Source organism: Camelus ferus, chromosome 11 (assembly GCF_009834535.1).
Source record: "Camelus ferus isolate YT-003-E chromosome 11, BCGSAC_Cfer_1.0, whole genome shotgun sequence".
NCBI lineage: Eukaryota > Metazoa > Chordata > Mammalia > Artiodactyla > Camelidae > Camelus > Camelus ferus.
In genome coordinates this window covers 18,580,017-18,590,978 of record NC_045706.1, presented here as the reverse complement: position 1 = coordinate 18,590,978, position 10,962 = coordinate 18,580,017, and the positions used below count along the sequence as shown (strand labels likewise).

Here is a 10,962-nt window from a genome sequence, read left to right as displayed (position 1 = left end):
AAGCCAAAGTATGCTGCTGCTTATTCATCTTTCACAGCCATCCAAATCAAAGATGTGGTTTAAGATTTAATGAGACTGGTTTTAAAAAGAACACTACCATTCAACAGAATAGTCTACAGTCATTAAAAATAATTAGATCTATACGTATCAATATGGAAAAGTGACTTGGCTATGCTGCCAAGTTAAAAAAGCACATTGCAGGGGAAGGGTATACCTCACGGGTAGAGCATGAGCTTATTAGTATGTACAAGGTTCTGGGTTCTATTCCCCAGTACCTCATTAAAAAAAAAAAAAGCAAATTGCATAGGTATAGAATGGCCTGATATTTGCGCACACATTCTCATTCTATATATTACTGATGTATTTCTTTGTATTCTTTCTTCTAGAGAAAAGAAAAAGAGGCTTAGAATTAAGCCAGCAAATATGCAGGGAGGCTGGGGATCTCTGCCCAGAGGGCTCCTTCCCCCCAGAAAACATGCCCTGGAGATGAGCTCGCCCCACACTCCGGGTGGGCAGTGCCTGGAGGAAACAGACAGCGGAGACCAAGCAGGTTCTGACATTTTATTCACTGATCGTAAGTACAGTCTCGTGTGCGTGAGGGTGACCGTGGATGATGGACTAGCACCTGGAACGTGACTGTCGCTGAGCACTCCCTGCTTCGCCATCGCAGGCCAGGGCGATGCGCTGCGCTGCTCCGGGCGTCTACCGGTCGAGCGTTCGGCTTTGTGGGGCCCCTCCTCCTGGGGATGCAATTTATTCTTGGCTCATTCTCAACAATTTAAAAAAAATCATAAAAGATTGAGCATTTGCAAGAAAATATCAAAGAGGATGAGAAGATTTTCAGTCCAGAGTCTAAAAGTAAGAGGGGAGGAAAGGTAGGAGAAAAGGGGGGATGTCAGGGGTCTGCCAGGCTTCTTCCTTTCCCCAGAGTGTTGTTTTCCTAAAAGCCAGGGCAGTGTTAATGCTGCTTGGAGATGGGCTGTGTCTCTCTGATGAGCCACTCGAGAGCTTCCTGGCGACCCTGTCTTTGCAGTTCCTTCCCGATCACGTCCCTGCAGGTCAGGTGGTAATTGTTGAGCCAGTCGCGCTGCAGAGGGAAGAAAGTCAGACGCGGGGCTCAGCATCACACCTTTACCGAAGGCCACGCAGCAAACAGCAAGCGGCAGCCCCTGTGCTGAGATCACAGGATGAGAGTAAAGGAGCACAAAACCCTCTCTCCCTGCTCGTGGACAAGTGACTTCCTTGTGTTCTACCTCCCTGGAAACAGATGGGATGAGGCCATGTGGCTTCTGGTGAAAATGCTCCCAGCACAGTCTACTGTGCGTGGACAGCAGTGACTGTGAGGGAATCACAGACACGCAACGACAAGCCATGGCTGTGGGCTCCCCTGAATGCAGAGACAACTGTAGGCAGGTGTCCCCTCAGCAGCATCCCTGGAATCCCTGACAAGAGTCATGGGGCTGGGTTCTCGGAGCTCCTGCACCCACCCTGCTTGCTTCAACTGCTGTGAAGACATGCCTGAGGCTGTCCTTCCAACGCACTGAGTCTTCTATCCTGCAACCGCCTGCAGAGCTGCAGAGACCAGAATCAGGCAAGCCCACGAGGGTCCTGAGAGTGGGGCTGTCTAGATGCACCCAAAACCTCTGCTGGTCAAGGATGGAGGTTCTACAGGGTGGGACTGGGAGTAAGCTGGACCTGATGGCAAAGGTTCTGTGCGTGTAGAAGGTGAAACCTCCCTGTGACAAGGAGGGGAGGATGAAGGCTGGAGGGACGCAAGTTCTACCAAGAGGACAACAGCCCACTCTCTCCGCTGTCCATGAAATGGGCCCAACCCCTTCACATCAGACAGGTGGGGTGGTGTTGCCAATGGATTTGACCCAACCAGGACTCCAATCTCTGCTGAGGAGAGCATACCAGCCCCTGCTGGGAGGGCTGGGGAACGGGCAGGGTGGTATCAAAAGCAAGTGAACGGCTACATGTCAGCAGCACGGTCAGGCAGGGCTGTAAGGCAGCCTGAGGTCCAAAGCAGCTCAACAGTGAAGGAGCCAGGAGCAACCCTGGGGCCACAGACAAACTCTCAAGACCCTTGTGGTTGCGGGGAGGGGAGAAGGGGACGTCGGGGCAGCCTCAGCAGGCCTGGGCAACATCCCAAAGGCCCCGGTAGTCTGTAGGGCCCATGTTCATGTCCAACCAAACTCCTCTGCCGCCACCTGGTGACAGATTGATGGGAATGTAGACCCAACCCCAAAACTCCCTGAAGTTTCTAAGACAGTCAGAAATGGCAAAGGGCAATGAGTGGTATTTTAAAAGCCCAATGGACAGAATCTTGTTGTGGGGTATTACTATGCCTTAGGACAGAATGAAGCCCCAGGTTTACTGAGTGGAATATGGGAAAAGAACCCTTTTGCCAAAAGAGATAATAAATATGCTCTGCTTGGTATATTAAATACTGTCCACTACTTGTTATTCATGAAAACTTGCTAATGATCCCAAGATAAGAAAATATTATCTGTCCTATAAAAAACTAATTGGTTAAAAGACTAGTTCAGTGAGTTGGGTATATATATGGTACAGCAATGAACACTGGACCAGACAGAGTCCACTGGTCTTCATCCAATGTCACTGGGGTGGACTGAGTCACAGGGTAACAAAACTCCCTCAAGGGAAAATGGCCTCGCATACCCTTCCTCACGCACTACGTCCCTGGAAAAAGTGGAATGTCATGTGCGAGAAATGCCTCCTGAAGGGCACATTCCGTGTGGACAGCAGGGACCTACAATTACGTGGCAGAAGCCACAGCCCTGGGCTCCTAAGAGTGCAAAGTGACTCGTTACTGGAGAGTCCCTTGCTAAGACGCAGGAAGCTGTGCCTGAGGGCCATCAGAAGAGACTGGTTCCTTGGGGCACAGGGTTTTAAGCAGGGTGGCTCGCCCACTGCCATGTGCTCACCCTCTCACCTAAGCCACCCCTGTGGGGACTGGAGGAGAGAGTCTTCCTGCTGAAGAGACACAGCTGACACTCTGCTGCTCACGGGCTGTTTCCTGTTCTGTACCCACCGACAAACTGAATAAACCAGCATCAGCAGGGCCTGGTTGGTCCTGTGAGTGGAATGTCTGGCTGAAACGAGTGCCTTGGGGGTGAAGGAGAGGTGCCCAAGGGTGGGGCCTTCCTCTGTCAGCCCTCTGTGAGCTGGAAGAGGCAGAAGGGGGAGCGAGCCCTGGCTGGGAGAACCCCGTTCCACGTCCCGTAGAAGGGAGCTCCTCAGCGCTCAGAGGCAACTTCCTCTACTAAGCTCCAGCGAGGAATCCATTTCTGCCTCAGGAGGCACTGGAAAGCACCCGGGATGTCTGCCTCCTGTAACAAAAACCTCTTACTCCTGGAGTAACCCTGCACGTTTGTCCTCCCTTTGGCTCCTGCCAGCCATTTGCTTTTTGCCGGACTTCTGACCACCTGCCTTGCTCTGGAATTTATGTCCTTCTGGCTTCTGTCTTCCTGGCTTGGGAACTATTTTGTCTGTCCAGGGCCGACTATTTCTGCCTCATTTTTGACCCTTGTCTCTGCTCTGACCTTCATCACCTGCCTGGTCCCTCAAGCCTTACTCTAGATTCTTGGGCCTGCCACCTGGCCTGGCCTCATGAGCCTGGGGACCCACACTAGGATGTGAAGTGGTTTCAAGACCTGTCACCCTCTGAGCCTGACAGGTGGGCACTGCTGTGCTTCTGCTCTGTGAAGGGCTTCACTGCCTGAGTGACCACCTCTCTCCCTGTCTGTGTGAAAACTAGGCGTACGATAACAGAGTTTGCTTCCCATTTCCTTAATGTTTCATGCAACAGAAGAAAACAATCTGGCATGTGCAATGGCCAACAGGCCCCACCACCCATCTGGCTTTCTGTAAGAAGACACATGGCCCATGTTTGCTAAACACGCCTCAGGGAAGCTACGGCCCCTGCCCTCCTGGACAGCACTAGCACAGCATTCCCACCCGCAAAACCCCACAGGCCAGTGCAGACCTAGGGTTTTCAGACTCAGCTGGCCTGGATTCTAACTTCAGCGTGAGCACGGGGGAAGAACAGAGGGTGACCCTCCCCACAACACACACGTCTGCCCTCCCCCAAGACTCCCATGTTACCTCTTTGTTTGTAAGAGAATCCACATCTATCATTTTGGTCTGTATCGGAACCAAAGTTAGAGGTTCAAAGGTCAGGCTTCCCCGGTTATTGAAGTTATACTGTGGGAGAAGGAAGAAAACAGAAGCTTTTCCTCCTCTGCACCACAGTGAACCACCAGGAGGCCATTCCCCCCAGAAATGACCATCCCTTGGGGTCAGGTGTGACTAGGCGTCGAGAAGCGGTTAGTGGGTCACCAGTTAAAATATGCAGGAGGCACGATGACAAAGCTGATGCCACCTTCCAGGAGCTGCTCTGCTGTGCCAACCACACAGCCTGTGCCATCAGGAAGAGCCACACAAAGAGGGCTGAGGGGCTTCCAGCCGCAGGGCCACAGTCTCACGTCTGCTGTGACAGAGGAGGCCGGGGCAGGCCGCGGGATGTCCGGACGCGGGGACATCTCTGGTTTGAGTTCTTGAGACTTTGCTAAGGCACAAGCCCCAGAAGATCACTTCTTTTTAACATCAACCATGCGGCCCGCCCATCAGGTGACAGGTAACAGGTCTGTCCCGAGCACGTGGCTTGGAACAGCCGGGGCGCACAGAGCATGTCGGGTCTCTGTTCTGGCAGGGCCTTTGGGAGTGAGGGGAGAGGCCACTCAAGAACAGTGACTTCAGCGTGGAAGCTGAGAGCAGACCCTGCAGTCAGCCTCCTTGCAGGCCTAGGAAGACATTTCCCTCCAACTGTTCTATTTCCGAAGTCACCCATGGAGGAGGAGCACACAGGTCTTCTAGGTAAAGCCTAGGACCTGAATCCTGCGACATCTTGGTTATGTGATGGGGAGAGTGTGAAACACCTGTCTTCCAGACGGCACCACGCCTAGTGTATCATCCTCCTGAGGGGCCTGACCCAGGGGATAACTCAGGCTTCCTCAGCTTTACCTGATAAAAATCATCTGGGGTGTTAGTCTCCAGGTCCCAGCCCTGGAGATGCTGCATCAGTGTCTGGAAGGGGCCTTTAAATGAGCACCCCCAAGGCAGAGCAGGCGTCACAACAAGAAGCTGCCTCCAAGAAACTCAGAGCCCCAGGTAACATCCAGCAGGGGCCTACCTGGGGCTCCCTGAGTTCGTTTGGGGTCCCAGTTCACTAAGGATTTTCTTTCTGGCTTTGCAGAGGAGAAGCAATTCCAGGAAAGACCCTGATATCAGGGGAAGAAGGCTCCATTCTGGCCCCAGAATGGCACACTCTTGGTTCCAAAGACACAAGTCTTCATCTTCCCCCCAAAAAGGAATAAGGGAATTTTAAAAACAAACAAACACATAATTCCTCACCTTGGTCTTCACAGGAACTACCAGGACAACATTCTCAATGCGAATTCCAAAAGCCCCATCTTCATAATACCCTGGCTCTAAAACAAACCAAATCCCAAAATGAGAAGCAGCCCACAATGAAGAGGTGTGCAGAGAAGCTTTCACTCCTGGGATGACAGTGCTTCCCCACGGGAGGAGGAGACACAGAGGAAGGGCCCACTCAACCCGGGTCAAGAGCCCAGAGGTGCCTCCTCCTCTCACGTGGCCACTTTGAATAGGCACTTGAGGTGCAGGGAGCGAGAGGCTCCGAAGTTCTGAAAACAGCCGCAGAGTAGAAAGTGCAATGACCAGGGATCCGCCAAGTAATGTGTGGTCCTTATCCATAAAACATAATGACGCCAGCATTAAAATACATTCACAAAGATTTGGTAATGACATGGGAAATGGCAATATATTAAGTAAGAAAGCAGAACACAGACATGTCCAGGATAATCTCAATGGTAAAAAAAAGATACATACATAGATAAAAGACCAGAAGCTGACGCCATACCAAAGTACTAAGTCACAGTTCCTCTGAGTGGCTGGGCTACAAATGATGTTCCTTTTCTGCTTTACACCATTCTATAACCTTACTTTTTTCTACAGTGAATATTTATCACCCTTATAATCATATCAGGTTGCTGTTTGTCATTGTTGTTTAACTCAAGGTATCAGAAGGGGGAAATTATTTCCAATTTACTTTATAATCATTAAAATATAAGAACAATAAAGAGCTTTCAAAAAGCCAGAGGATCCATGCATATACCCTCTAGGTGAGGGACACCTACCATCAGTGACAATCATGCCCGCCTCCAAGGGCTCGTCGGAGAACGTTTTATAGCTGATGCCACAAGGACCCTCATGAACATTCAGAAAAGACCCGACACCATGCCCTGTGCCGTGCAGGTAATCCAGGCCAGAATCCCACAATGCTGAGCGGGCAAAGGAGTCGAGAAGGTGGCCTGAAAGACATATAAAGAACCACTTGATGATATCTGTACAGTACTTTTCAATTTGCAAAGCACTTTAGAGATTAGATTTGTTATGTTTGGCTCCAGAAGGTGAAACAGAAACCTGCGGGTAAAAGTTCTGGAGGGTTCAGGTTTCAGCCCGGCACAAAGAAGAACTTTCTAACAATTGGAGCTCTTAAGGAGGGCAGCTCCCCAGCCAGTCAGAGCTCAGTCTGAAGTTGGGGGATGCTGGTGAGGGACGGTCACCTGTAGCCAGAAAGGGCCATGTTAAATGCCACAGACATTCCCTTCCCAGCGCTGGGACCCTACTGTTTCAGAATTACAAGGATGAGAGTCTAACCAAATTGCATGCAGGCATGACAGACGAGGAAATGGGTGCCCAGGGAGATGAGTGTGGCCCAGTCTGAGTGGATTCAAGGCTCAGGTCTTGTCACCTCCACATTCAATGCCCCACCCACCATCCTCATGCAAAGAGGTACGTATCTCAAGTCAGGTTCCCAGTAAAATAAATCCCAACAAGGATCCTGCAAGGAGGTAACGGCCCAGCAGTGAAGGGCAGACAGGAGGCTGCACCAACTTCCACTGGGACCCTGAGGCCTTCATGCCCTGCTGCCCTTTCCTGGGAGCCACCCACACGGGACACCCAACACCGTAAGTGGTCAGAAGAGAGGTGCACAGCTGACCCTGGGCCCAATCCTACGCCTGGCCCCCTGGGAGGTCCTCTCAGCTCAGTCTGTGCAGCACTCCCACATACCCTCGCTGGGCCTGAAGTGGGCTGGGGGCTGACATGGCGAGGGATGGACACGTTCCTCCACTCAAACTGGGACACGTCTGCTGCCTAACAAGAAGCCTGCCACGTGACAAAAGGAAACACCTACCTTTGGTTCCAGTCGGGAAAATGGCTGCGCTCACAGCTATGTGGCCCTTGAGGACATATGTGAAGCATTCCTGCCAAAGACAACCCGGGGGCGTGTTCAGAATGGGCACAGAGGCTTTAATCCTGGAGTTTTCTGGCAGTTCAGAAAAACTTGCCTCTGAAGGTTTTCTAGCAATACTCCAGAGAAAACCAGGGGAAAAAGAAACAGTCTAGTGGAAAAAAAGTTTGGCCTTGGTACCAATTTTCCAGAAAATCATGAAATTAAATTTAGTAAAACACAACTGTCTGAGAGATGCCCCCACCAGTCTTCCCCTCATAAGGGACACCGTGACACACTCTATGCCATCTGAGCCTCAGAGAGACGGGGGGCGGGGGGGAGTAATAAAAAGTACCGACGACACTGGCTAACATCTACTGAGCTGCTGCTTTGTGCCAGGCATGATACTGAGCACTGCATGTTTACTCCCACACTTCATGATGGGGACACCCTTGTCATCCTCACTTTATAGAAAGACAGTCATAAGTGGCAGCATCTAGCCTCGGGGCCAGGTGGTCCTGCCTCAATCTCTGTGCTACTCACCACCATCTATACTTGGGTTGTTCCCTACTGCCAGGACAAGAAAAGTGCTGTGTGGAAGGGTAATGGCTTGCTGGTAAGGTGCAGAGTCAGGACTAAACACACTGTTTAGTCTGGTCTGGAGCTCATTCCACAGCATAAGAAGAGTCACAACAAAGGTATCTGGACCCAAGTAAACTCTTTTAAGGCACTGGTGTCTACAAATGAATGATGCAAGAGACCAACACTGAAATCTGCCCCGCTGCATCACATAAAACCCTCTTCCCTGGACAAACTTCCTGAAGGAGCTCCCTGGGAAAAGACAGTCACTCAGAGATTCAACCAGTATTTGCCGAGCAGTGACTATGATCCAGGAACCTGCTGGGCTCACAGAACCTTCACAGTCAGCCTGGGAAGCAGGTACTTCTATCCCCATTTTTAGGGATGGTCTAAGTGCTGTGTTCAAGGTCATGGAGCCAGTAAACAGCAGAGAAGATCTGAAGCCCAGTCTCCAGACTCCTGGTACATATCTCTCTACCCTACAGCTGTCTCCTCTTTTCCGTGTCTGACAGACCAGAAACTGAGCAGTGTATGTATTTCAGAGGGTTCCTAGAGAGTTGAGCCTATAAATAGGAATGCTGAACTTGAAAAAAGAAGGGGAGTAGCTTTCAGAATCAAATCTAGACAGTTTGCAAAAAGCACACATTTCACTACCCTACTCCCATCCCCAAAGAGATTTCCTGACTCCAAAGAAGGCCAAAGCTGTTTCAACCTGAATCTGAGCCCCTTTGACCTTAGCAGACACAATGCTTTTAAAATTTCTCCAATAATTAATTAAATTGATGTCACAAAGCAGATAAGCCTGACTCCACAGTAATGAGCTATTTTATTGTCCCAGATATAATAATTTTTACTTATCCCTTTTCACAAAAGAGAACTGTCAGAGGAAGCTCTCACCTTCTCATAGGCCGTAGGAGTTCCAAAATGCATGGTACGGGTCACATCTGTGGTTCCATCCCTTTCCAAGAGAAAGGACAAATTAGTTTTCACTTTAAAATAAGCTTTTGCTCAAGTATGAGACAGGTGAGGCTATAGAGAAATTAAGATGCTCATGCACTACTGGTGAACATGGAAAACACTTTGGAAAACAGTGTGCATTTCCTTAAAAGGTTCAATATGGAGTTACCCTACAACCCAGCAATTCTGCTCCTATGTAAGCACCCAAGCAAGGTCTCCAAACTAAATTTTGAGAGGATTAAATCCATTAACTTACATTTATTAAGAGAAAGTTCCACTTAATTAGCTTTTGGTAATTTTAATATAATGTACTGATTATAATATTTTATTCATACTATGATTTTATCATATATCATAACTAACACTTTGCAGTGCCTACTATGTGCCATGTACTGAGAACTCAAAACATATGTCCACACAAAAACTTGTACATGTTATGTTCATAGCAGCGTTATTCGTAACACCCAAAACATAGAAACAACCTCAATGTCCATCAACTGATGAATAAATAAGCAAAATGTAGCATATACATACGATGAAATATTATTAAGCAATAAAAAGGAATGACGTACTGATACACGTGATTACATTGATGGACCCTGAAGACATTATGCTAAGTGACAAGCCTGACACTGAGGTCATGTGCTACGTAATTCCATTTACATGAAATGTCCAGAATAGGCAAACTCATACAGACATGAAGAATACCAGTGGTGCCCTGATTCACTTACTTGTACTGAGCACCCGAGTCAATGAGGTACACCTCATCCAGCGTCAAGGTCCTGTTTGTCTCAGGGACTGGCCTAAGAAAGTTAATTAAAAATTAGTTATCCCACTAACATAAATGCTTCCTGAATCCGGGAGGAGGGAATGTAAGAGTTCCTTGCACAATTTTTACAACTTATGTAAGCCTGAAATTATATCAAGATAAAGTTACCCAACAGGTTAATTATTTCAACTAATATTAACCTTCTACTATTCAAAGACCCAGTCAACCTATCTATCCAACTAGATTAAGATCTCAGGAGAAAGAATAACCTATTTCTTTACATCTATCTCCACTTGTGTCTGAAACAAAATAAGTGTTCATGAGATAACTGTAGAAGCTTCAAAAATAATCATCAATAGAAGCAATAGGACCAAGCTGGGAAATGGGAAGACAGCAGCCTGGAGCCACTTGTCTTTCTGGGGGGAGGATGTAGGGGTGGCGGTGTCCAGGCCCTTGCCTCAGCCTCCCCTTCCCTCCAGTCCTAACCCCACCAGGGGCCTCCCCACTTGCTTCTCAGACCACCAGACGGGCAGGAGGTGATGTCTCAATTTGGGAGATAAACTAAAGGGATTGCTGCTGGAAAAGGAGTGGATCACGATGCTCTTAAGCTGGAGCACTTTCTTCAAGTGAACACAAGGTATTTTTTACAGTGATCTGATTTCCCCAAGCCTTTTTCCAGGCGATGCACTGGACTGGGAAAAGCTCAAAGGGACGTGAGCATTCCAAGTCTCTGCCCTGCAGTGGAGAGAGGTTCTCAGAGAGGTTCTCCTTTGTTTCCAGGCACCAGCCCCTCTTCATCAATAAGGGTGCCAGTGGGCACCCGAGCCCAACGACTGATAAAAGACGAGACTTGGGCCTAGCTTCAGCACCCTGCCTGTCAACAGGCTTCCAACAGCCACAGTGAAGAAACACTGAAGGAGAAGCAAAATTCTCCCAGCTTGGTCTGAAATTACTTAATGTGTTAATTATATGCAAAATCCTAGGATAGTATCCAGCCAGGAAATTCATCACCTGAGTTAAATATAAGACAAAAACTGAAGTTCTTTTGGTATTTTAACACTGGAACAGAGGCACTGATGTGAGAGGACTGTACAGTCACAGATGTGACTGTCTCACACAAACAGCTTCAAAATTTGTCCCCAGACTAAAAATTCCAAAAAGCAATTACTTAAAAGCGTGGGTGGCGAACCTGTGTTCAAGGACAGCACAGTGAGACAGCCCGGGTGTTCCTTCACTGATTGTGCACGTCACAGATGGGGAGCAAAGAACTCGAAATGCCCCGCACAAGACAAAACCACGCGAAGCTGAAGCTGGAGCC

General features: G+C 48.8%; 1 protein-coding gene across 2 annotated transcripts in view; it reads right to left on the bottom strand.

The window, feature by feature from the left end:
* Positions 1-547: 547 nt before the first annotated feature.
* The window catches only part of XPNPEP1 (X-prolyl aminopeptidase 1), a 51,395-nt gene continuing 40,980 nt past the window's right edge, over positions 548-10,962 (bottom strand). The window contains exons 15-22 of one of the 2 annotated variants that reach the window (XM_032490970.1): positions 9,607-9,678; positions 8,816-8,876; positions 7,304-7,373; positions 6,243-6,416; positions 5,437-5,513; positions 4,124-4,227; positions 3,179-3,240; positions 548-1,087 (exon numbers count right to left, since the gene is read on the bottom strand). In XM_032490970.1, coding sequence (XP_032346861.1) covers positions 789-1,087; positions 3,179-3,240; positions 4,124-4,227; positions 5,437-5,513; positions 6,243-6,416; positions 7,304-7,373; positions 8,816-8,876; positions 9,607-9,678 — 919 coding nt within the window. In that variant the 3' untranslated portion in view covers positions 548-788. The remainder of the gene's footprint in view (positions 1,088-3,178; positions 3,241-4,123; positions 4,228-5,436; positions 5,514-6,242; positions 6,417-7,303; positions 7,374-8,815; positions 8,877-9,606; positions 9,679-10,962) is intronic. The other variant, XM_032490969.1, reaches the window with a different exon arrangement.